Here is a 27,890-nt window from a genome sequence, read left to right on the forward strand (position 1 = left end):
GGAGGTCAAGATAGCAGATACTTGTTTGGTTTCCCTGTCCTTTTGATGTTACCCAGGAGGTGTTTGCAGAGACTGGTTTTCCCATCTGGCTTTACTGATGTTATTTGAGAGACACGCAGGCAAAAGGAAGTCAGGATGCCAGAGAAGCAGACTTTGTGGATTTCAGTTACCCCCCCTGGCCAGTCCTTTTGATGTAATCAAGGAGGTGTTATAGAGACCGGTTTTCCATCTGTCCTTTTGATGCTGTTTGGGCAACTCCCAGGTCACAAAGGTTGTGGAAACCTTTGAAGTTGTCTTGGCAACACCCAGATCAGATAAGCAGACTTGAGGAGACATATCAGTAGTATGCAGAGTTTCAGTTACCCCCCTGGCCATCTGCATAACAGTCCACCCCTGGATCCTTAAGTCTGCACCTCCAAATAAAAAGTCATCCGAATAAAGGGAGAGAGTGTCCGTTTGTTTACACAATAGGTAAACCCACAATTAAGAAATATTAACATAAGAATAACTAAACAAATATAGATTAAGGAGTGAAGAAACACCTTTTGTGCCGTAGCCCTCCCTCTAGTAAAAGCATTCCACCAAGGGTGTGCAGTGGTAGCTTCAATGTGATCTGTCATAGAATGCAAGTACATTTCTGATTTGCTTTATTTAGGATTGCTATATTTTGCATTGCTTTCTTTATAGATGGCAATAAAATACATCGGCAAAAGAAAAATTAATATTTACATTTGATATACACATACTGAAAAAGGGAGCTTGAATAGCATGAATCACAAGTTTAACAGTACTGCTAGCAACAAAAACATTTTTATGTGATAAAGGTATAACCTTGCAGTGGAATGTTCCATTGGCACAAATTGTCATAGAATGACACGTTTGTTTTATTTTATTCATTTATTTGTTGCCCATGATAAGTGGGAAACCCTAATTGGGGTCCCAATGTCAAAGGCATCACCGTAAAAGGACACATTATTTCATTTCAACATTACACCATTTTCTATCTAAGGGTACAGAATGTGATGTGGTTTTAAATCAATGAGATAAAGTTAATTCTTTGTGATATCATTGACGACATGTATCGTAGTGTTAGTTCATAATTATGTATAGTATTTGGCACCCATTTCACCTTCCCATCTAAATACATCTGCTACTCTGGAGCCAAAATATGCTTGTTTGCCAGCCAGTATTTCAGAAACAATAGTATTTACTATACCTCAGGTTATACATTTAGGTAAAATGAAAAAATTAATTTTCCATTCATAAATTATTTCCTTATATTCTAAACCTGGTATTCTTGCATTCCCTAATATTTCTTGCTAATTAGGCCTTTTACTTGAAAGTATCACGTATAGGGAATCATGGAAATTAATAATCTTATTAATATTATATTTGTGCTTTACTCATGGCTTACATACATTTAGGGTAGCATCATATTCACCATCGATCACTGCAGTTATCTGGTATCCCGTTTTTCTTAGCAGCTTTGGTTAGGGTCTGGCTATGCTCCAGTTTCAATAGGCTTGTTATGCCACTCACATGCCTTCACTCACGTAAGATTCACGTGCACCACCCCCAGAGACCAGCCCTAATGTGAAGTGGCAGGATATAGGCTCACTTCTATTCCCAAGTCGGTGCCACATAATAGCGTCACGGCAAGGCACTGTATGTCTGGTTGCGTGTCATCATCTTCTTGATCTGGTGAAATTTTCTCTTAACCCAGCATGTTAGCCAAATCATAAGAATAAGAGAGCAGAGCTGACCAATTCTATCACAAAGGGATGAAAGTCTATATGGAATAACATTTCTCAGTACGTGATTTTCCAAGGAAAATATTTCATCATGACTGTTTAGCTTCAATGCTTTAGTTACATTAAACACCCCTAGTGGTAAACGAGAAGGAAAAAAAAAAAGAAAAACCACTTTATGTACAGAATGTGATAACATGTGACACCATACTGGTGTGTAAGGTAGTATTTGTTTGAGATAAGAGAAACAACACTAATGCACTTAAAGGTATTCTGTAGGACATTCAGAAAATACCTTTTTATGTTCTGGACATAATTATTATGTCATTTAAGAGAGACCATACACACGTACTGATTGTAATACCAAAATAACTTATGTCCGAGATGTGCACTGCACTGTTTATACCTGGTAAGTTAAATAAAGAGCAAATATCAAATACCAATGAACACCATTGTACCAGGTATAAAGCTTTCTAATTTTTTCTCTTCAGATATCCTCTTATAATATAACCCCTAACTAAATTATCATTGGGCTGTATGAGCCATAGCATAAAATCATTGTGAGCATGGTTTTCATAAGATACTTTCTTGTAAGTGGGGGAATCTTTTTTTTGGAAAGGGATATGGTACCATTTAGACTAATAGAAGGGGTGGAATAAACTCTGGAAATGGCCAATGTGCGATGTTGGGGTACCCCATAAACTAAAACAGACAACACATAACAGAAACAGACAAACACAGAGCTCCGGCATGCTTTCTTCCATCGGTAATGATTCAGGGTTGAATTAAATCTGTAAATAAGCACACTATTAATCAAAAGAGTCATAAACAAATTTGGTATCCATTGGATTCCCACTATCAGGTCACAGTGCTGGAAGTATTTTAAATATAGCACAGTGAAATTGGTTCTCCTGACCATGTCTGGATACTAGGCTTCTAAAAGAAAGAGAGATAGAAACTTAAGTTCTTGCTGGTCTCCTTTCTTTCTTCTTCCATTTCAAAGCTCTGTCACACAATTATAAGAGAATGCAAGCAGGGACTTTTTCATCTATAAAACATACAAGAGAAGTTTACGTGCAGGTACAGTGGTTCACAATGTTAGTGTTTGAGGTAAAAGACACATTTGTAAAATCACTTGGAGTGCAACTTCCTTATACTATCTAACAAAACTTTATACTTTATAAAGGTCACTTAGCAATATTTCTACTTTTTTATTGTCCAACCTACCCCATATGTTACCCCAGATGCGAAATATGTTGCCTCCAGAATCCAAAAAGGCCCAAGTCTGTTTTTTACTTTGGGGAGAAGGGAAGTTTACAATTTTCTGTTTAACTTTCTCTATCACCTCTCGGCATCCTTTTGCCCACTTTCTGCTATAATCTTGTGATAGGAAGTGGGACTATGTAAGTATTTTTGTGGTAGTTTGGTAGATGTATATTGCCTCCCTTGCCAAGTGAATGCAAATTGTTCTGGACATTGCTCCACTATAGGAATAGTAAAAAATGCATTGGTTCTCATAGGAATGTCTGGCAATTTACCAAAACTATAGATTCCATCGGAAAGCTGTAATGTTAACCCTTTTAGGATATCTAGCCCTATTATATTTTAAGGAATCCCATATATTAATACAGTATATTCCCAAATTGTACAATTTTAAAATTTGTAATTTTTTTTTCTTCCTGCTTGTATAATTTTCCCCCCAATTCTGATATTTATATTCCTCCACCCCAGTGTTCACTACAGCTTGTACCTTTTGCTCCCCAGATTTCTACTAAATATTTATCTCTACCTGCGGACGCTGTTCTAATTTGGTCCAGGCAAACACTGAGGCTCGGCATTCACATTATTGATCCTCCCAACACTTTCACCCTTTTAAATCAGGATAAAGAATGGAAGCAGTTTCCTCAGGAGGAGCCGTTGGCACCAAAATATCCTCCCTCTCTCCTTTGTTCATTTGTGCTTGAGACATAGATTTCTTTCCCAGTCCTCTACTTTTGTACATTCCCCATAATGTCCCTGTATCTTTTCTATCTATTTCTTCCCTCTTTACACCATCTTTTATTAATGCCAAAAACATATTCCTCCGAGACACCCGCTTAGCCCTGTTTGAATTGGATTGTCCTTTTCTCTTTTTATCAAAAGTATTTTGAGGTCCCCAGTCCCCCCGATCTCCTAACTGTCGGACCGCTTCTAAGGCTTCCAAAATAGTCCTGTCTATTTGATTGATCAACAAAGTTATCATTTCCTGTTTGTATGCTGGTGCAGCATACTTGATAATTTTATTTCTCATGGACACTGTAAAAGGTAATGACATATATGTGTCAGCGTGACCTATTACTAAGGCTACCTTCATCGTCTCCTCCTTAATTTTCATTTGAGCATCCTTTAATGTATACCAAATTTTATCATTTGAGGGCCAATCAGATTCAAGTGGATATCGCTTCGTGACACCCCTACTAATTATCTCTAATAAAGACCATTGGGAATTTTTTGCAGGATAAGGATCCTCCCGTAATGCATTTTGTACTGCTACTTCTTGACTAATTTGAACAAATTTAGGGGCATCTGTGGCATCCAACATAATCCCTGCTGCGCCCAGCTCCTGCACCCAAATTACCCATTGTATTAGTGGTCCCCCAGGCTGCTGTGTAAAGCGTGCCATCGTATCCATGATTTCATGTGGAGTAACATCCTCCATAACATTATTTCTAGTTAGATTTTCTCCTGTTTGCAGACTTCCCTGTAATCTTTGTCTCCTCACAGGCTCTGCTTCTAAACTTTCTGCCTGTTCTCCTTCAACACATATATCCTCCTCACTGTTATTATAATTTGAATCCCAAATATCCCCATCCCGTTTGTTTGGATTCCAGTCATCCGGCAGATGATAAATTAAGATTTTAACTTTTCTGTAACTCACTTTCCGCCTCCGTTTCTTATATTTATATTCTGTTACATTTTGATAGGTGTCTACCTTATCCATTAACAACTTATTCTGACATTGTAGTATTTTAATGGCATGCTGTTGATTACACCTTTTCTTTCCAAGCTCTCCTAATTTCAATTGTAATTCCTGTTTAGCTTCATGCAAATTCCTCCAGTCTGACAAAATCATCCTTCCTTGTCTAGAAATTCCTTCTTGCTCTTCTCCTTTTGAGATTTTCATCTTTTTTTAAGGAGGCACATAATTCATGTGGATCCCCACTTCCAAAAGTACAGGACTCACATAATCCTGCTTCTATAGACCACTCAGTGGCCATTAATTTACCTATACTGTCATTCCCATTCGGAATGGAGGGATTGGGAGCCTGCTCCTCAACCCCTTGTTTCATCTGGTGCTTTTTTGACCACATTGATCAACCCCACTTCTGGTACCAATTTGTTCCGCCACTTATTTCTGTCAAATGGGATGATCAGTGACACTCAGAAAAGCACACAGACAATATAAAGCATAAACAATAACACTTTATTATACATATATAAGAATTAAATATAAAATAGCATCACCTTGACCCCATATAATGACCATCTTCACAATTGGGAATCCTTGCAATAGATAGATGGGTGGACCAAAGGACTGTCCCTTTAGACGTATTGGATTCTCCCTCCAGACGTCATGGATTCAAAGGTTAGAGGCAAGTCCCGTCTTTTATATTGGGTGAAAAGCTGGAAAAGCTGCTGGGTTCTTAGTAAAGCATAAACAGCTGGTCTTGCTCTTTTGTTCTCTGTTTTGACAACACCTAGGTCAAGGAGGTCAAGATAGCAGATACTTGTTTGGTTTCCCTGTCCTTTTGATGTTACCCAGGAGGTGTTTGCAGAGACTGGTTTTCCCATCTGGCTTTACTGATGTTATTTGAGAGACACGCAGGCAAAAGGAAGTCAGGATGCCAGAGAAGCAGACTTTGTGGATTTCAGTTACCCCGCTGGCCAGTCCTTTTGATGTAATCAAGGAGGTGTTATAGAGACCAGTTTTCCATCTGTCCTTTTGATGCTGTTTGGGCAACTCCCAGGTCACAAAGGTTGTGGAAACCTTTGAAATTATCTTGGCAACACCCAGATCAGATAAGCAGACTTGAGGAGACATATCAGTAGTATGCAGAGTTTCAGTTACCCCCCTGGCCATCTGCATAACAATCACCCTGCCCCATCACTTCTAGTTTAAAGCCCTCTTCAGTAGATTAGCTAGCCTGCCATCAAAGACACTGCTTCCCTTCTTTGATATATGTATAACATCCTTGCTCAGCAGCCCTTGGAAAATCATCCCATGTTCTAGGAAGCCAAAACGCTCTTGGTAACACCATCCACATAGCCACGCATTCTTCTCCAGGATGTGTGCTTCTCTGACTTGGCCCTTACCCTCTACAGGGAGGATGGATGAGAATATCACCTGCACACCTGATTGCTTTACCTTCTCTCCACAAAGACACTTTTGATACATTTGCAGGGATAACTGGCAGTGGATAAGTTTCTATGGAATTACATTTGATAGAAAAATATTTTATTACTAGTCTTTAAGCCCGTTACATTAACAGATGCTAGAATAGATGTGTGTGTCTGTCTTCTTTCTCTCTCCTTGGCCGCTGTCTGTCTTTCTTTCTGTCTCTCTCTTTCCTCGGCTGTCCACCATCACCTCTTGCCTGCTCCCCCTGTCCAGCAGCACCCCTTCACTCCCCCCCTGTCCAGCAGCAGCCCTTCTCCCTTCATTTTATCTCTCCCCTGTCCAGCAGCACCTCTTCTTTGCTCCCCCTGTCCATCAATACTTGTCCAGCAGCACCCTTTCACTGCTCCCCCTGTCCAGAAGCAGCCCTTCTCCCTTCATTTTACTTCCCCCTGTCCAGCAGCAGGCCTTCTCCCTTCCTTTTACCTCCACCCCTGTCCGGCAGCACCCTTTCCCTGCTCCCCTTGTTCAGTAGTACCCCTTCTCCTTTCTCTGCTCTCCCTGTCCAGCATCCGCTAGCCCGGGTAGCCTCGGGGCTTTTTCTAGGCTGGCCCACCTCGCATTATCGAAGTGGGCTGGCCTAGCAAATGCCCTGTGGCTGCAAGATGAAACCGCGGCTGCTGCGTTTGCTGGTCCGGGAGTGAGAAGAGGCGTCCCAGCAGCGGCAGCACAGGAAGTCAGCCGGCATCGGAGATCGGGGCAGAAGGCAGGCAGTGCGCATGTGCGGCACGGAAGCACATATCACGGTGGCAGGGATCATGGCATCGTAAGTGCGCATGCACGCTTAGGGTTTTATTATAGAGAATACATATCAATATTTCTCTCTCATTCTCCTATAACTTCCTTCATGTTCTATTCTCTTTACAGCTGCCCATTTAGTTTTCTATTATTTTAAAGTAATATCTGGTGATTTATATGATTATAAAATGCTCATTCCCAGCCTCTTTGCTGAATGTTTACAGGGTTAGTATTTGAAGTTCTTTACCCACAAAATCAAGGTTTTTTTAAATAATGCCACAAATCCACAATGAGAATCATTACCAATATTCTCTCTCATTTATTTATTCAATTTTCTATACTGTTCTCCCAGGGGAACTCAGAATGGTTTACATGAATTTATTCAGGTACTCAAGCATTTTTCCCTGTCTATCCTGGTGGGCTCACAATCTATCTAATGTACAATGGGAGGATTTAGGCCCAAATTCTGTAACCAGTGCCTAATGTTAGGCAGCTATTTTGGAGGCACCCAACAAGATAGGCACCTATCTAAATTGAACAACAAGCCCAATTAAGCTTTTTAAATCAGTAATAATTGAAACTTAGGTGCCTATCAAGAAAAAGCGATTCTGTAACAAGGTGCCTCTAAAAATATAGGTGGCCTTTAAAAAAGTAGGTGCTATGTGTGTTAGGTGTGAGTGTGGCTTCGTGTTAGGCACCCTGTTACAGAATCGCTGCTCTTAAGCGTGCTTAAGCGCTCACATGGGCGCCTAACTTTTAGTTGTTAGGCGTCCATGTGAGCGCTTAAGCATGCCTAGAGGTAGCCTATTTATTGAGCGCCTTCAAAATAGGTGCCCAAATAGGTGCTGCTCAGCGCAATTCACTAAACAGCACCAAATTTTACTTGAATTGCGTTGAACGATGCCTATATAGGTGCCTACCTTTTGGCTGTTTCTTATAGAATTTGCCCCTAAGTGACTTACCCAGAGTCACAAGGAACAGTGTGGATTTGGACCTACAACCTCAAGGTGCTGTGGCTATAGCTTTGACCACTGCACCACACTCTTCCCCCACTCCAGGAGGCCACAGCTGTAGAAAAATAAAGGTCCAAGTCATATATGTTTAAGGTTTGAGTGTTCATGAATAAGACCTATAATTTTTAAATTCCTTTTGAAATGTGCTGTGCTACTTGTAGTCCTGCCTGGATTTCACTATTGAAAATGAGGATTCTGAGCAGTAGAATGTAATGGAATAAAAATAAAAATGGCCTCCAATCTGATTGTGAATCATTTGCCAGCAGGTGAAATCATGCTATATCAATGCATATCAGTACTACACAGAGGTAACCAATGAAAATAATCCTAAGTCCACAATTTGACAGACAAAAAAACATTGCTGTTTTATACTATTACGGTAAATCTCAGTATCCCTACAAGATTATTTTAATATACTGGACCTCTGATGAAAACTGAGGGTGAAATGTGACCATGTTGTGTTGTTAATAAAGAATTACATCTTTCAAGGACTTTTTAAAATCTGTGGCAATACTATTCTTCATCCTTCTCAAAATGTGTTGCCGCTAACTGGAAGGCTCACATAGAGTATTGCGTTCAATTCTGGTCTCTTTATCTCAAGAAAGATATGGTGGCACTAGAAAAGGTTCAAAAAAGTGTGACCAAGATGATGAAGGGGATGGAACTCCTCTCATATGAAGAAAGACTTAAAAGGTTAGGGATCTTCAGCTAAGAAAAGAGATGGCTGAGGGGAGATATGATTGAAATCTACAAAATCCTGAGAGGAGTAGAACAGGTAAAAGTGGATCAATTTTTCAGTCCGTCAAAAATTATAAAGACTAAGGGACACTCGAAGTTACAGAGAAATACTTTTAAAACCAATAGGAGGAAATATTTTTTCCACTCAGAGAATAGTTAAGCTCTAGAATGCGTTGCCAGAGGTTATGGTAAGAGCAGATAGCGTAGCTGTTTTTAAGAAAGGTTTGGACAAATTCCTGGAGGAAAAGTCCATAGTCTGTTATTGAGAAAGACATGGAGGAAGCCACTGCTTGCCCTGGATCGGTAGCATGGAATGTTGCTACTCCTAGTACTAGGGACCTGGATTGGCCACCGTGAGAACGGGCTAGAGGGCTTGATGGACCATTGGTCTGACCCAGTAAGGTTATTCTTATGTTCTTATCTTACCTTGCAACTCCTTTTCGTTTGTCTATGGCCTTGACAAAATACATCATTAGACCTAGATTGATGTGTAAGGGTGATGACAAAATCTTTGATTCAACAAGTGGTAAATGCTGAACATTTTTCCTCCCAGGATTCAATGATTGTCTGGACAGCCATTTTCTTTTGCTGTAGTGGGAATCTCTTGTAAGACTATTTCGTTCATGGAGAAAACAACAGAATTTGCATCTAGTCTGCAGACCAAGCAAGAGAGCAACAACCTTCAAGTTGCCATAAATCTGCCACTGATGCTGGTCATAATTTATGCACCTCAAAAGTTGTTTCATATATTTCCTTCATATGAAGTGTATGACCAACTGGAATTAATGGTATTCTTTTAGAAGTGGGGAAACATGGTTGAAGTAATGGGCATGAGTCAATAACCTAATTGCTATATTTTGGACTGTCTGTAATTTCCTTAGTAAAAATGCTGGGATACCAATGTAGATGATATTGCAGTGGTTGAGTTTAGATGCTACTAAAGCAAAGAGAATTGATGCACAACTTGGGGTATCAATGAAGGGATAAATAGAATGGATCTAATGCAATGAATAAAAACATGGTTTTACTACAAATTAAATATGTGAGTAAAAAGACAGAGCAGTGTCAGTTTGAACCCCTAAATACTTCAAGGTGTTGACTAGTCTTATTGGTATAGAGCAGGGGTAGGGAACTCCGGTCCTCGAGAGCCGTATTCCAGTCGTGTTTTCAGGATTTCTCCAATGAATATGCATGAGATCTATTTGAATGCACTGCTTTCAATGTATATTCATTGGGGAAAACCTGAAAACTCGATTGGAATACGGCTCTCGAGGACCAGAGTTCCCTACCCCTGGTATAGAGCATAAAGAAGGGACAACTGTGGGAACAGATGGAGTACTACTTACTCAAAGCCCGACTGTCTTTTGAGGATTAAGCACTAACTTATTCTCAGTGGCCCAGGTGTCAATATTAAGACATGCCTGCAAAGAAGATAGATTGGGGGCATACTGATTTTGGATTGATACTAGTAAGATGTCATCTGTGTAAATATAATATCTGGCAATAGTTTGCCTAAGAAACTGCCAGGTAAGATGGCTAGAGACATACTTAGGAAACAGGGTTTGGTCCCTTTAAATTCTTCTTTCCTGAGATTGCTGGTAGAGAATGACATGGGGACAAATTTTCCCCCGTTCCCACGGGAACTTATTTTCCCATCCCATACCGGAAAATTATTTTCCTATCCTTTTTTCATTCCTGCAAACTCTATCCTTATTTGTACAAGTCATAAACACTTTAAAATCATAAGTGTTCGAGGCTTGTTTAGTTAAGGCACAGCTTATAGGAATGGGATAGTTGACAGCGACAGTGACAAAACTCATGGGGATGGGATGGGGACATTGAGTTCATTATTGGGGTCTAACCATAAAAAAACTTGATTTTGTCTTTGTTGATTTTCATACAATGGACCACAATTCAGTTCTCAATAAATACACTCCCTAACCTGCTCCAGAATTTCTGACCAGATTTGAGACATGGGTAGAATGACAGGGATGTCATCAGGATATATACAGTAAAATGTGTCACTCTAAGCTGAAAAAATATGGAAAGTTCAAAAGCAAATAATGTGGAACCAGATCCTAGACTTCCAATAGTTAAAATGGAATAATTTATTAATGCCTTTTGCTAATATAATACCACAATGTAATAAAAGCCAAATACAATTTGTGGCCATCAGTATTACCCAGAGCAGGGCTCTGTAGAAACTTGATGGCTACAAACAATAATGCAATCGCGTGTGACCCGGCCTGGAGTCACCCTGCAGGACTGGAGTTTATAGTAGCAATAAAAAAAATTCAATCAAACACAAATAAAGTTCCAACAAATGTGGCTTGTCAGGATAAAGTTCTTTTTACTTAATTCCTTAAGGCAGGTAAGTACTTTTTCAGACTTTATAACCTCAGTCAGGTTTCCACACAGCCTTAATAACAAAAACCAAAAAAAACAAACTGCCAAAAGAGAAAAAGGCAGGAAAATAAAGCCGCTCACAATACAGTGCAACTTTCTTTCTGTGTTTCTTAAGTCCCACTTATCCCTGAGACTTCAGCTCAATACCGAGCTTACTCTGTCTGCTGAAAAGCAGGCATTTCATTTCATCAAAAAAATACAGTTCAGCATTCAAGTTTTCCTTAATTTATAGTCCTTGCAGCAAATGAAGGAAAGCCTCTGGCAATCAGAATATGGTTGCCAGGAAAAAGAGAGAGTCATAGGTTTTGCCAAAAACAAAGGCCTTCAGAAAAGGCTTTCAAATTCCCTCCCAGAATGGAAGCAAAACCTCTCCCCACTCTCTCTAAGCTTTCTCCCAAAACCAGCATTCAAAAACAAAATACACAGCACACAAACAGGTCCAAAACACACTCACTGTTTGTGACTCAAAGTCAGGTTCAGCTGCATAGGTTCAGGCAAATTACACTCACAGCCAGCACAAGACTCTTGGAAGTCCATAGGTTCTTCAAACAGGTAAGACAAATCCTCTGGCTGTTCAACCTCCATCGGTTCCATAGGTTGGGGCCTGTTGTCCCTGTTTGGCTCGGCAGGGTCCCTAGGGAGGCAAGGCCTAAACTTCCTCCCTAAGCGGCTTGCTGGTCTGAATGCCACTGCTGGCTTTTCTACCTTAGGGGCGTGCCCTGCTCTAGGTGGGTCAGCAGTAGCCCAGGGTCCCCTAGAGCTCCCCTGGTGGTGAGTTGTACATAATTCACCTATCTCATCCCCAGATAAGTCAGGCTCCACCTGGTGGTCACTGACCCTGTTTCTCACAATAAATTCCTGAGAGATCCTGGAATCTTTCTTCCTGGGTTTTATTTTTACTTTAGCTGGGACCTTGACAGGGCTTGTGTCTGCTTGGTCACAAATTCAGGGAAATATATTCACTGTGTTGTATATTGCTGTATTCTGATGAACTGACCTTATATGGGCCGTGTTTCGGCAGTGTTTTGCCTTCCTCAGGAGTCCTTTAAACATAGATAACATAACAGCAGCATCACAAAAACATCTGCAAAAAAGTCCTCTGGTACTCCTACCGTGCTGGCTGTAGAGATTGCATGAGAATAATTAAAAAGTATAGGGGAGAGTAGGGGAACCCTGTGGCACTCCACAAAATGCTTTCTGCTTTGCTGAAAAGATTTTATCTTTCCTAGCTGCATAAAAAGTGGTTGATGAAGAAGCCCTGGAACCATTTCAAAACCCATCCATGGATTCCTTTCTGATGAAAAATTTATGTCATTAGATCCAAATTGGCCAGGTTAAATGCAATGGAGAGATCAAATTGTATTACTATAACACTCTGTTCCTTATACAATATTTGTTTCCCATATGCCACCAAAGCCCCACTACTGTTTCTGTGCTATGATATCTTCTAAATCCTGATTGAACAGAATGTAGGAGATCGTGTTGGGTTAAATAAGCCTCTACTTATTTTATAACAAGCTCCTTCATTATCTTGGCAAACAATGGAATGGAGGCAACAGGGTGATAATTGCTCACCTCAGACAAACTTTGAATTTGGGGGGATTGGAGTAGGAAATATTCCATTATCCAAATAAAAATGCAACCAATGTGTTAAATATTGTAGAAACATTGGTGATGCCACTTTAGTCAGATAGGGGGGGGGGGACATGCATTTAAGCAACAGTTAAGTTTTTGCATATATTAAAAGCAAATTATATGAGGACGCACAACATTCTAAATGTGTGATCTAAATGTGTGATTGTGGCACTGAGGTATCCCCCTCTTCAAACCCAGCATGCACCCTAAAAGAGAGAAAAAAACCTCAGATTAATATAGCACTATAGAACCAAAAGGTACAAATAAAAAACTGCTTTTGATACTTTCTCTGGCAAAAAAAAACAAACACCCTCACAGAACAGCTCAGGTTTAGAAAAGGGCAAAGTCACCTGGAGGCATGTTCAAGGACTTAGCTGACAAAAGATGACTTGAGTTCCAACGATGTCACGTCTTCTCCGATCTTCCCAACAAGCGACCTTGCTTCACCAATGTTTGGCTCATCAGGGGAACAAACAATACAGCCTTGAAAAGTGCAGACACATTGAAACCAGCCCCAGAACAAAGGAAACAGACAAGAGCACTTGAAGCCCTCCCTCCAACACAGTCCTCAATTCCAGTCCAAATCAACCAATCAGCACTTAGCTCAGCTCTTATCAAACACAACTGATTGGAGAAAATCAAAAAAGAAAAAGCAACAATGTAAATCAGGGGTGTCCAACCTTTTGGCTTCCCTGGGCCTCATTGGTCGAAAAAAATGTTTCTGGGGCCGCAGAAATGCACAAACGCTGCAGCAAGACAGGAGGGAGCCGTCAAGATGGTAAACATCCGGGGGCAGCAGAGGAAAACACTGCTTCGTCCTCGACCAGGGCCGCACAAAATATTTCACAGGGCCGCATGCGGCCCTCGGGCCACAGGTTGAACACCCCTGATGTAAATGATTTCCACCTAAAAAAATGCTTGCCACTCCACTCTCTGATTAAGACCCAATGGCCACAGTTTGTAAAGAAAATATCAAACTTTGTTCAGTTTGGTAATCATTTACATTGTTGCTTTTTCTTTTTTGCTCTTTTAAAAGCAAATTACAGTACAGCTGGATATGCTGACAAACAACTCTGTATTTCAGGAGTTCCATATATTTTGGATCTATTAATTAATGGTTTTCTCCAATTTTGTATTTATGACAAAAAATATTAATCACAGTTAATTGTTTAGAAAGTCATTATTATCCATTCTGTTAGATGCCCTAAGTGGACGGATTCTTAAACTCAAACTAGCTCAAATTTTATCTGTATTAGAAAACACAATAATGAGGTGATGCTGTATTCTTTAAATTTGATTTGTTTTCTTTCTAGTATTGCAGGTGTTGAATGTGTGAAATTATCAGGATATTGTAAAGGATATGGTTACAAAATTGGGCAGAAATTTTCTGGAGCTCCTGACCATTCCTGGAATGCTGTTCTTCTGGAAGGAAAATGGCACCTGCTGGACAGCACCTGGGGAGCTGGGCACTGCAGTGATACCCATTTTACATTCAAGTATGTTATTATGGCCTCAGATGTGTTATTTATAAAGGGGCAAACATAAAACCTAACATAGCCTAACATCATATACTGGTAATCCCGTTTTGATAGAAAAATTTTTTTAAAAAATTCTTCAGACCTGAGGAAAACAGGTTCAAATAAATTCTTTTCACAGGGTTTCATGTAATCATTATGCTTTCTAAGGCTGGCCCTAGCAATAGGCAAAGTATGCAGCTGCTTAGGGAGGCACAATTGTAGAGGCAGCAACATCAGACATGTTTTTAGCATCAGACATCGTCACATGCTTTAGGTGTGTGATACATATGTATTTGATTCTCCCTCTAGCTCATATGCTGACGGATCCTGTTCATACACATTCTCTCCCCATTCCTGCTGTTGACATCTCTCTCTCACCCTCCTCCACCTGCAGTCCTCCAAACTTATGTGCTTTCATTAGTAGTGATTAAGCCAGGCTGCCTCCAGCCAGCTCCAGGACCGTACCTCTGCGGCATCCTGCCTCCTCTGATGCAAATTCCTGTTGTTTTTTCTATAGTACACAAATGACAACAGGAATTTGCATCAGAGGAGGCCCTGGGATGCTGAAGTTGCAGCAGAGGGAATACCCTGGGAAGCTGGAGCCAGCCTGGCTTAATTGCTGCTGATGAAAAGACACAGGTTTGGAGGACCTGAGTGGGGAGAGAGGAGGAGGGGTGAGAGGAAGAGGGAGAGATGCCAGACCAGTGGCTTAGCTATAGGTGGTCAGAAAAACCAGGAGAAAACCGCCACAGTACATCCAAAGACTATAGTGGAGATGTTCAATGATGGTGTGCAATTTTATTTCACAATTGAGAAAAATCTGTGCGATGGCTCGACACTGAGGAGTTTCACCATATGGCGTGAACAGCACAGAATAAATAGCAGGGTGTGAAAGACCTTTCTAAGTCTGGGCAGAGTGGGTTATAAGCAAACATAATAAATTCATATCAGAATAATAAACAAATGATCAGGAAATTATATATATAGAGAAGGGCATAATAATATGCTATTTATGTAAATATTGCTGGATAAGCAAAATTATAATTGGATGCATATATAACACATTTGTAGAGGTATTACAATAATAAGTGCTCTTTCTCTATCTTCTCTCTCTGTTCAGTCTTCTTTATTACAGTTTAGTAGTGGTAAGGAAGAGATATAGGATATCTCTTCCTGAGCAAGACAGTCTGTATCTAAAGATATGTACTTTCATAATAATTATCATATCTGTGGCATGTGAGTGAATGTTTGGGATCCCAGTGTGCTTGTATATGTATGTTTAAACATAAAACTGTTTTACAAACTTTATATTTTAAATCTTGAGAAATCCTGAGAGGTAACATATGGAGTTTGACTTATTTGACCTTTAGGTTGCCATGGAAACTCCAGTCTTTGAGAGGCCCAGGACATAGAAAAGTCAGCTATTTTGACTTTACCTGGTTTAGGAATATGGGAAGGGGTTGAACTAGTCTTATTCTGAGTATTGTAACTTTTAACTTTATAATCCTGCATTAGGTCATAGGAAGAATAATCTTTGGTTTTTCTTCTTCACAATAATTAAGCAAGTCCAAAGTAGGAATGTAAAAAGTATTTTTAATTGTGTTGGTTTATCTCAGGATAATAACTGTAACCCACTTGTATCCCATGTACTGACAAAATGAATCTTTAATGTAAACCACTTGCATCCCATGTACTGACTAAACGTATCTTTATTGTAAACTGTTTCTATCCCATGTACTGTCAAATGTATCTTTATTGTAAACCGCTTTGAACTTCACGGTATAGCGGTATGTAAGAAATAAATTATTATTATTATTATTATAAACACAGCCAGATGTGAAGGGGGGGGGGCAGGGAGGCTGTGTTTGGGCTTTCTTTAGTGACTGTGAAACTGTGAAAAAACTCTAGACTGTCAGTTCTAGTCAGAGGGCTATATTTGATTCATCCTTTAAGACATAAGAAGAATACTGGTAAAAATATATTGTTAATTCTTAGAAAAAACAAGTTTTGCAATTTGTTAATAAATTGTTGGCAGTGATGCTTAGGAAGGCATTTGTTCAAATAAATCCAACCTTTTACAGTGAGGTTTTAACTGAACATTGGAAGACTGGAATGACGTATTATTGGTCATTGCGAGGGTACATAAGGCACCAGCTTCTGATCAGATGGGGGGGGGGGGGGGGGAACGACACATCTCTCTCCATATGGGCCAGTAAGTCTTGGGAGAGATGGAACCCCCCCACAGAATGTTTTACAGAGTTGGTAATGAATGTAATGCAATTTAATCTTAATTTTAATTGTAACCTCAAGTTTAATTGGATATAAATTGAATAAATATTATTTTGATTAAATTACATGTCTGTGTATGAGTTACTAGCATGAAATACCCTGTAAGTTGGACGCGATGCGAATCCGCGGACTCAACAGGAACGTATTTCGGCCAATGTGGCCAGCCTCAGGAGCCTTATTACTAATGTAATATCCCTTGTATGATGTAGCATATAATTGATAGAAAACTCTGCAGAACACTATGGGTGCTTTTAGAAGTTCATTATAGACCTCTGAACACACAGAAACGAAATGTGCACAGATTTTTCTCAATTGTGAAATAAAATTGCACACCATCATTGAACATCTCCACTGTAGTTTGTTTGTCTTTAGCTATAGGTGGACATGGGTAGGCTCAGGCCACCCATTTTTGGCTTAGGCCCATCCATTGACAGTGCTTAATTCACCCCCCCCTGCCCACTCCGTTCCACCTCTTTTTGAAAACCTCTTATCCCTCCCAGTTGTACCTCTGAGGTATCACCAACAGCAGCAGCAATTCATCTTCACTGCCTGCGCTGATCTCACAGGCTTCCCTCTGCTGCAGCTCACCATTGATGAAACAAGATATGACATTTTGTGAGGGTGGGACACAGTGGGATCAATGCAGCAGGACCAATGCAGTCGCAAAGATGAATCACGACTGGCGCTAGTGAGGCCTTGAAGCCATATCGGGTACAGAGAGGGGAAGTTGCCAGTCTGCATTTTGGAGAGAGATGAAGACAGAGATGGTGGGAGGGAAGAGAGAGGGAGAAATTGGGGGGGGGGGCAAAGGGGAAAGTTAACAAAACCCCATATTGTTTCTATGTATGTAGGCAGTTGGGAAGGGCATGTGAAATTCTGAACTCAGGGGAGGGTGGTCAGAGGGGCCTACCCAAGCTAGCTGTCTATACTACTGTGCCAGACCTGCAGGGGTAGGAGGAGAGGGAGTAAAAAAAGTAGTTTAAAATAGAAGCAAATTTAACTGTTCCATCTACTGCATACTATGTCAAACCACACCATGCTATGTCAGACAGTGCTTTGCTACATTTTGTCCTATTGTCACCTTTCTCTCTCACTTTACTATACTATACATTGTATCTTTCATTCTATAATTACCACACTGTGTCTACTGTGCTACGTTCTCATGCTATGCCCACTACATAATATTTGCAGTGGGAGAGATGCTCACTCCCATCACCACGTAACCCCCTTGCCTCTGCTCCCCGCCCCCTCCCCATTACCTTACTTATGATGGTTTGCTGAAGAGATGCCTACTCTCTCTGGCCAGCTGGTCCACCTCTTCAAAATGACGAGCCTTCCCCTCCCCGATGCATCCTGGGATGCACTGGGGAAGGGCCTGAGGCTCTGAACCAGGTTATTTAAGGCTCCTCCTATGAGAGAGACCTTAGGTGCACCAGGGGGGGAAGCACTCCATTTCAAGGAGGCGGACCAGCTGGCCATAGGGAGTAGGCATCCCTCCGGCCAGCCATCGTAAATAAGATAAGGGGGAGGGGTGGGGGTCATCAAAGGCATGGGGGTGTTGGGGGGTTGTGTGATGATGGAATTGAGTGATTATCTCTCCCACTGTGGGGGGTGTCGGGGGTGCATCGTTTGGTGGTGGGAGGGAGTGTACACTGGGGGTTGTCAGGTGGGGGGTCTTGATATCAGCAGCAGGAGGGAGTGGGTATCTCTCTCGCTGCTAGTGGGTGTGGGAGGCATTGCTTGGCAGTGGGAGGGAGTGGGCATCTCTCCCGCTACGGATGAGGGGGGGGGGGGAAGGGGATATTAGTATCATACGATTGTGTAACACAGCAGGAGAGAGTGAGCATCTCTCCTGCTGAACTTCAATTTGGTCTGTCTTGCTTCTATTAATAAAAATGAGTTAAATATAAAATTATTATTTTAATTTGCATGGGGGGAGTAGCAGTGTTAGGTAATTGTGCAACGCAGCAGGAGAGAATAGGTATCTCTCCTTCCAATCTTCAGTTTTTATAATAATTATTATTATTTTAATTTGCATGAGAGGGGGGAGGGGACTGAGCTTTCAAACCTTACTTTCTTGTCAGTGCCTGAGTAAATCAGCACTCAGGCACTGATCAGAAAGTAGGCCAACAACAGCTCAGACCTGTTGGTAAATTTTGGCTGCAATGTGGTAGATTTTAGTTTTGGGAATCTGCCCCTATGTGTATAGTCCTTAAAGGGGTCTGCCCCAACTTTGTTGGATGGGCTGAGAACTTTGTCTCTTTGTTATGTTTCTCTTTTGCACAATCTGCATGATCTGCCTGTCTCGTTCCTTCATTATGTAGCTCCTGGCCTGCCTGTCCCTGCTCTCTCTCAATGTGTAATTTCTGGGCTTTCTCTCTCAACGTGCAAATCGCATGCTGCCTGTCTCTGTCTCTTTCTCTCAAAGTGCACTTCCTGGGCTGCTTGTCTCTTTTCCAATAGTGCAGTTAATGTGCTGCCTGGCTGTTGAGTGATGACAGCATTAGAGTTAGGGCTCAGGCTGGGCTCTGATTATGATTGGCTGTAAGGAGAGGGCGAGCAAGGGCCATCACTGGTGGGATACTGAACCTGCACTAAATGCTGATTTGTTGAATGCCGAGTTGACTTGAGAATACCGTGCCATTGCAGCCTAAATTACAGCACAAAAATTTAAAACCAGCCCAAAAACCCACAACCCTCAGCTACTCAAAATTTCCCGCAACCAGAGTTCCAAAGCAGCACAATTGGGTAAGAAAATCGTGGACCTAGCCCTCAAGATGTGGATCTGAGCTCGGCAAAGAAGAGTTGACATTTGTGTGTGGGAGGAACTGGGGGCAGAATGGGGTGGAGCTAGGGATGGAACAGGGCAGAGCTGGGAGCAGAGTAAGGCAGGGCCATGTGTCCTCTTTGTTTTTAACAGATAAAATCTGGTAACCCTAGGGAGAGGGACAGACAGTGGAGCTGAAGGAGTCAGGGACTGGTTTTCCTGAGTCTTGAACTAAGTTTTCTCCTTAATAAAATGCTGAATTATGCTTAATTGCAGACCTGACTTATCTCATGATCTAGCCTGCCTGCACTGTGTGTTGTAGCTTGGGCGTTTTAGCTTCTTATGGTTATCTCAGCATACACAGTATTGTATTCCGCCCTCCTGGACATGTAACAGAAAGACTGCAGGGCTTAGATAAGTGACCTGTTAGTGTGAGCTTAGGACCAATGATTGTTAAGAAAAGTAACACTTGAGAAGTTTTTTCTAGCATTCAGTTGTTTAGCCAAAAAAATGTATAAATATCACTGTAACTTCCTGGTTTCGGGACTTCTGAAGCTGCCAGCTTGGGGCTCAGGAGTCCGCATATGCTGAATAAAACATCTGTGCTTCTTCAAGTCTCTAAGTTTTGGGGCTGACCAAAGTGACCTTTCAAAGCTGTGGGGGAGGAATAGAAGCAAGATGCGAGGAATTCAGGAAGAGAGCAGGAGCTGTGTGGGGAAAGGTTGCTAGCAGGAGACATGATCTGGGAGAGAAGAAGAAGAGCAAGCAAAAGGGACATAAGTTGGAGAAAGAGATGGAGAGAGTAGCTGTGTAGGACTGGGAAAAAAGGAGCCTGAGGGGAAGGTGTCAAAGTGATGTTTGACTAAGTGGGCTCATTATGATGTATCGTCCCACAGAAATAGCATGGCAGCAAAGGAAGAGGTCACAGGAGAGATAGGTGGAGTTTGAAACAGGGTAAGGGGTTCATTGCCCCCAACTGTATGTATATCTTGGTTTTGTTTCCCTCTTGGCTGAGCTACTACCAGAACAGCTCTGCTACAGACTGGCTTTTGGGGGAGTGACCTACATGGCTGTACAGGGCATCATGAATGAGGGACTCCTGCTGTAATGGTGTGTCACCCCATATCCTTCCATATCATGTGAACCAGGGAAAGAGGGGGATAGGAAGATAATGATGCTGGGTAACATAGTAACATATACATAGTAACATAGTAGATGACGGCAGATAAAGACCCGAATGGTCCATCCAGTCTGCCAACCTGATTCAATTTAAAAAAAATTTTTTTTTAAATTTAATTTAATTTAATTTAATTTTTCTTCTTAGCTATTTCTGGGCAAGAATCCAAAGCTTTACCCGGTACTGTGCTTGGGTTCCAACTGCCAAAATCTCTGTTAAGACTTACTCCAGCCCATCTACACCCTCCTAGTCATTGAAGCCCTCCCCTGCCCATCCTCCACCAAACGGCCATACACAGACACAGACCATGCAAGTCTGCCCAGTAACTGGCCTAGTTCAATATTTAATATTATTTTCTGATTCTAAATCTTCTGTGTTCATCCCACGCTTCTTTGAACTCAGTCACAGTTTTACTCTCCACCACCTCTCTCGGGAGCGCATTCCAGGCATCCACTACCCTCTCCGTAAAGTAGAATTTCCTAACATTGCCCCTGAATCTACCACCCCTCAACCTCAAATTATGTCCTCTGGTTTTACCATTTTCCTTTCTCTGGAAAAGATTTTGTTCTACATTAATATCCTTCAAGTATTTGAACGTCTGAATCATATCTCCCCTGTCTCTCCTTTCCTCTAGGGTATACATATTCAGGGCTTCCAGTCTCTCCTCATACGTCTTCTGGCGCAAGCCTCCTATCATTTTCGTTGCCCTCCTCTGGACCGCCTCAAGTCTTCTTACGTCTTTCGCCAGATACGGTCTCCAAAACTGAACACAATACTCCAAGTGGGGCCTCACCATTGATCTGTACAGGGGCATCAACACCTTCTTCCTTCTACTGACTACGCCTCTCTTTATACAGCCCAGCATCCTTCTGGCAGCAGCCACTGCCTTGTCACACTGTTTTTTCGTCTTTAGATCTTCGGAAACTATCACCCCAAGGTCCCTCTCCCCGTCCGTGCATATCAGCTTCTCTCCTCCCAGCATATACGGTTCCTTCCGATTATTAATCCCCAAATGCATTACTCTGCATTTCTTTGCATTGAATTTTAGTTGCTAGGCATTAGACCATTCCTCTAACTTTTGCAGATCCTTTTTCATATTTTCCACTCCCTCTTCGGTGTCTACTCTGTTACAAATCTTGGTATCATCTGCAAAAAGGCACACTTTTCCTTCTAACCCTTCAGCAATGTCACTCACATACATATTGAACAGGATTGGCCCCAGCACCGAACCCTAAGGGACTCCACTAGTCACCTTTCCTTCCTTCGAGCAACTTCCATTAACCACCATCCTCTGGCATCTGTCCGACAGCCAGTTTCTGACCCAGTTCACCACTTTGGGTCCTAACTTCAGCCCTTCAAGTTTGTTCAACAGCCTCCTATGAGGAACTGTATCAAAGGCTTTGCTGAAATCCAAGTAAATTACATCTAGCATATGCCCTCGATCCAGCTCTCTGGTCACCCAATCAAAAAATTCAGTCAGGTTCGTTTGGCATGATTTACCTTTTGTAAAGCCATGTTGCCTCAGATCCTGTATCCCATTAGATTCAAGGAAGTACACTATCCTTTCTTTCAGCAACACTTCCATTATTTTTCCAACAACTGAAGTGAGGCTCACCAGCTTGTAGTTTACTGCTTCATCCCTGTGACCACTTTTATGAATAGGGACCACATCCGCTCTCCTCCAATCCCCAGGAATCACTCCCGTCTCCAGAGATTTGTTGAACAAGTCTTTAATAGGACTCGCCAGAACCTCTCTGAGCTCCCTTAGTATCCTGGGATGGATCCCGTCTGGTCCCATCGCTTTGTCCACCTTCAGTTTTTCAAGTTGCTCGTAAACACCCTCCTCCGTGAACGGCGCAGAATCTACTCCATTTTCTCGTGTAACTTTGCCAGACAATCTCGGTCCTTCTCCAGGATTTTCTTCTGTGAACACAGAACAGAAGTATTTGTTTAGCACATTTGCTTTCTCCTCATCACTCTCCACATATTTGTTCCCAGCATCTTTTAGCCTAGCAATTCCATTTTTTATCTTCCTCCTTTCACTAATATATCTGAAAAAATTTTTATGTCCCTTTTTTACATTTTTAGCCATTTGTTCTTCCGCCTGTGCCTTCGCCAAACGTATCTCTCTCTTGGCTTCTTTCAGTTTCACCCTGTAGTCCTTTCTGCTCTCCTTTTCTTGGTTTTTTTAATATTTCATGAACGCCAACTCTTTCGCCTTTATTTTCTCAGCCACTAGGTTGGAGAACCATATCGGCTTCCTTTTTCTCTTGTTTTTATTGATTTTCTTCACATAAAGGTCCGTAGCCATTTTTATCGCTCCTTTCAGCTTAGACCACTGTCTTTCCACTTCTCTTATGTCCTCCCATCCTAACAGCTCTTTCTTCAGGTACTTTCCCATTGCATTAAAGTCCGTACGTTTGAAATCTAGGACTTTAAGTATCGTGTGGCCGCTCTCCACTTTAGCCGTTATATCAAACCAAACCGTTTGATGATCGCTACTACCCAGGTGAGCACCCACTCGAACATTAGAGATACTCTCTCCATTTGTGAGGACCAGATCCAATATCGCTTTTTCCCTTGTGGGTTCCGTCACCATTTGTCTGAGCAGAGCCTCTTGAAAGGCATCCACAATCTCCCTACTTCTTTCCGATTCCGCAGACGGAACATTCCAGTCCGCATCCGGCAGGTTGAAATCTCCCAACAGCAGAACCTCCTCTTTCCTTCCAAACTTTTGGATACCCACAATCAGATCCTTATCAATTTGCTGTGATTGAGTCGGAGGTCTGTAGACTACACCCACATAGATAGAAGTTCCATCTTCTCTTTTCAGAGCAATCCATATCGCTTCTTCCTCTCCCCAGGTCCCTTGCATTTCGGTCGCTTGGATATTGATCTTTACATAGAGAGCTACTCCTCCACCTTTTTGACCATCTCTGTCCTTCCAAAAAAGTTTATATCCCGGTATGTTTGCATCCCATCCATGTGATTCACTGAACCATGTCTCTGTGATAGCGACAATATCTAGATCTGCCTCTAACATTAGGGCTTGCAGATCATGAACTTTGTTGCTTAGACTGCGTGCATTTGTGGTCATCGCTTTCCAGCTATTTTTCAGCGATAATCTCCTTTTTCGTATGGATTTTTGTGTCGTTTCACTTTCCGTTGCAATACTAAGAAATGAGTTGCTGATATTGCTTTTACTACTATCACATCTTTTCTTTTGCCGGGGGTAGTCTCTATAATTGTCCTTCGTACATACACCACCCCCACCTTCTAGTTTAAATGCCTAGAAAAATATTGTCTAAATTTCTCTTCAAGGTTTCTTTTTCCTGCTGTAGTAATATGTAGCCCATCAGTGCAATATAGCTTCTTGTCCTTCCATGTATTTTCCCATCCTCCTATGTACCTGAAGCCTTCTTGATGACACCAGGCTCTGAGCCATCTATTAAAAGTCCTCTGTGTTTTTCACTCTGCTCTCCCTTTCCATATGCAGGCAGTATTTCAGAAAAAGCTAAAGTCTTTACAAAAGGTTTCACGCCCTCACCAAGCTCCCGAAAAGCTTTCTGTGCTGCAAGTGTGGAGTTGTTGGCCAGGTCATTTGTTCCCAGATGGATAACAACATCAGTGTTAAAATCCTTAGTTTCTTCCTTAATTATAGTCAGTATTTGCCTGGAACTCCTGGTAGCTGAGGATCCTGGAAGACATTTCACTATTTTGGTCTCCTCACCCTGTGTTCCAAGGTTAATGCCTCTGATCAAGTTTCAAGTTTATTAGGATTTTATATACCGCCTATCAAGGTTATCTAAGCGGTTTTTACAATCAGGTACTCAAGCATTTCCCTCTCTGTCCCGGTGGGCTCACAATCTATCTAACGTACCTGGGGCTATGGAGGATTAAGTGACTTGCCCAGGGTCACAAGGAGCAGTGCGGGGTTTGAACCCACAACCCCAGGGTGCTGAGGCCGTAGATCCAACCACTGCGCCACACACTCCTCACTCTGATGATGGAATCCCCCAACAGTAATAGTTTTCTGTTTTTGGCTTTTTTATTTGTACTTAGAGTGTGCTTGTTCTCTTGAGTTACCTTCATTGGTTCCAGTCCCACCTCCCTTCTGTTTTCCTGAGTATCGCAGTGCACTAGTGGAGCGAATGAATTCTGTAGAGGTAATATTAGTGAAGGTGGATGTTTCTGTGTTACATGTTGCAGTCTTCCTGAGCCTACTGTGACCCATTTATTCCTGGGCTGTTTTATTCTTTGAGGTAGAGGTGGTAAGTTGGTATGATTTTGTGGAGTGATGGAAGCTGCTTTAATTGTATTCAATTCCTGTTTAAGTTTGCAGAGCTCCTCCTTAATACTGGCAAGTTGAAGACAGATGGGGCAAGCCTTAAGCCTCCAAATAGTATAGAAAATGGAGGAGAAAGAAAGGGATGTTTGGTAAAGAGAGAGCAAGAGAGATGTGCTGGAGTCACCACTAATAAAGAAAGGAGCATGCCAAAACTGTTACCACCAAATGAGGTGTCAGTTTTCATTTTTGCAGATGGCACTCAAGTGAGTGCTAACTCAGTTTCCCAAGTCAAGCACATACTCTGTAACTGTTAGAGCTTTAGCAGGTGGACTGACACACAGTGGGTTGATTTGAATACACATCTTTGGATTCACTGACTTCCTGCTCAGCATGTGATCTTTGGGATTTTCAGTCTGAGGGCAGGAAGAACATGCAAATGTTGCCCTAGGTGCTGTGGAGCAACTCATTGCTGAACTTCCAAGGTTTATGAATGCAGGTGGTGGAGTAGCTCATAGGGCCTTTGTGGATGTGGAACTGCTATTGTATTTCAGTCTCTGAGTTCCAGATATGAATGGTATCTGGAGCTTTGGGAAGGAGGATTAGAAATGTGAATCTTGCTAGGAAGGCTGGGGATAAAAAATTTTGAAATGTGCAGTGAATCTGCTTAGGAAGTATGAGGGATGAAAAAACCTAGCCTTAAGAGGAGGTGCACTGACCAAGGTAGATTGAGAGGGAACCTTATAGAGGGAAGAATTATGGGACAGACAGGGTAGGTCAGGAGGAAGTAGCAAGCAGAGAAGTATAGAATGGGGGAGTGGAGTAGGTATGGGGGGGGGGTATTAAGTATCCTACCCCAAAACAAATGTCAACTGCATTGGGAGAAAAAAGAGGGAAAAGAATACGTGGATGATGAGGAAGAAGACATTAAAACAGGGAGGGACTGAGATAGAAGGGATGGTCTGAAAGAAAAGAAAGTATGAACAAGTTAGATAAAGAAGAGGGACTATTGAGGACTGGTTTGGATGGGGAAAATATGGGTTGTATGGATGGCCCAGGGTGGAATGGAAGGCAGAACATGAGTGTGGTATAGATGGGCTGGGAGTAGGATGGTAAACTGTGTTGATGAATTAGGGTTGGGAAGGAAGAGACTGGTGGGACTTGCAGAGCTACTGCTAGTATTTCTTTTACCTACAAATCCTCCCTGTGTGGCACAACCTGCTGTGCTCTTCATTTAAAGACAGCTTGATTAGCTGTGTTCATAACCCACCATGCTTTAATATCCTTTTTATGGACTTGGTAAATTGTATTGAGTTGAGCACCCCCTCAGTCATTTAAAAAAGTTGGCTCCTATGTCTGAGGGCTGGAGCTTTGTCTTGAAGAGATATCATGCTAATGTTGGGACTGGTAATGGAAATGGGTTGATGCTGAGAGGGTGAGAGGAGGAGGTTGGGGCTGATCCTGGGGGGTGAGTGGGGTGGGGGGGAGTGGAGACTGGAAGGGATATGCTAGGGAGGGGAGGCCATAGAATTTCCTTACCAGAGCTCAGTGTTCAATGCCAGTGCCTGGACATGGCCTAGAATTGAATATTGGGGGCTAATTTAGCTGGTGATGGTAAGTGTTTAAAAAATGTTGACTACTGCTGGCTGAATATCAGGGGGAGGGGGGTGAGGCTTGTGTATACATCTACACATCTGAAGGAATATAATTCTGTGCAGAATATACCAATCTACCCTATTGCAGATTTTGGTATCATCTGCAAAGAGGCAAACTTTACTACGAGTAGACAGCCCTTCCGCAAAAATCTTAAAAAGAAGCAGACCTAAAACCGCTAGTAATACCCCATTCCTCAGACTAAACACCATTTACCACTACCTTTTCTCACATTCCAGTCAGTCATATTAGGGCCCATACCAAGGACACAAAGTTTATTTGTAACTTATTTATGCAGAACTATATCAAAGGCTTTACTGCAATAAATATGTCACATATAGTATTCTCCTTTGATCCAACTCTCTGGTCACCTAGTCAAAGAAATCTGATTTTTCTGATGAGACCTGCCGGTAGTAAAATCATGCTGCCTTGGGTCCCATAATCCAATGGAGTCCAGTGTTTCAAGGGACTTACCACAGGAGTCAGACTAATTAACATCTAGGTACATATTTGACCTGCTAATATTCTTATAAAGAAAAGTAGGTATCTTCTTTCCTTATAGAAAAGGTTCTAAATAGGTGCATTCTTGGCACTTGAAAATAAGCACCTCTTTATGGAATTACTTTTTTTAAAAAAATTTATTGTATATTACAAGTTAACTATAATAATGCACAGTCACATGAAACATACTTGTATGGTGCAATGATGGTCGTAATTTATAAGGTTCCTATTGTTTGATGTTTAACTTATAAGGTGGTGCCTTGATTCATGTTTACAGTATTTTTGTAATACAATACCTTAATGAAATATGTTAAGGAAATGTAATCATTACTTTTTCATTCTCCAGTTACACGGAATATTATTTCCTTACACATCCTGCGCTGTTCTTTGAAAGCCATTTCCCAGAAGACAAAAAATGGCAGCTACTGAAGCCAACAGTGTCATTGAAACAATTTGAGTCCAACATATTTTGTAAACCTGAATTTTACAGTGCTGGACTGCTGTCTGCTCACCCAGAAACTTCTATCATCAAAACAGGTAAAGGAAAACTCCCCAGAGCTGAAGAAAGCTGCCATGAATCCTGAAGCTATATTCCAGTGCAATAGGTATGTCATTCTGGACAAGTGGATTACCATATATATTTGAATATAAGTCGAAACCCCCTTTTTCCCCCCCAAAAGGAGGAAAAATGGTTGACTCGAATGTAAGTCGGGCAGCTTAATATTTCAAGTGTCCTGCCCTTCCAAGCTCTGCACCCAGCCCCCTTCCCTCCATCCCTCCCCTGTCAGGCACTGCACCCAGCACCCTTCCTTCCTCCCCTCTCCTCCCCTGTCAGGCTCTGTACCTAGTGTAACCCCCCTCCTTCTCAGACTGAGGTAAAAGGTATCCCTCTTGAAATAAGATTTGTTTTGTAGTCGTGCACACAGAAGGTTAAATTGATACCTTTCCCCAGGAGAAGGGGTGAATTACATAAACAAAATAATAATAT

General features: G+C 41.7%; 1 protein-coding gene across 1 annotated transcript in view; it reads left to right on the forward strand.

The window, feature by feature from the left end:
* The window catches only part of KY (kyphoscoliosis peptidase), a gene marked incomplete at its 5' end in the record, with an annotated part of 88,674 nt that overhangs the window by 47,898 nt on the left and 12,886 nt on the right, over positions 1-27,890 (forward strand). Inside the window, 2 exons of the mRNA XM_033957768.1 lie at positions 14,027-14,209; positions 27,249-27,439. Of these exons, the coding sequence (XP_033813659.1) occupies positions 14,027-14,209; positions 27,249-27,439 (374 nt within the window). The remainder of the gene's footprint in view (positions 1-14,026; positions 14,210-27,248; positions 27,440-27,890) is intronic.

This window comes from Geotrypetes seraphini, chromosome 9, assembly GCF_902459505.1.
Source record: "Geotrypetes seraphini chromosome 9, aGeoSer1.1, whole genome shotgun sequence".
In the NCBI taxonomy this organism is placed as follows: domain Eukaryota; kingdom Metazoa; phylum Chordata; class Amphibia; order Gymnophiona; family Dermophiidae; genus Geotrypetes; species Geotrypetes seraphini.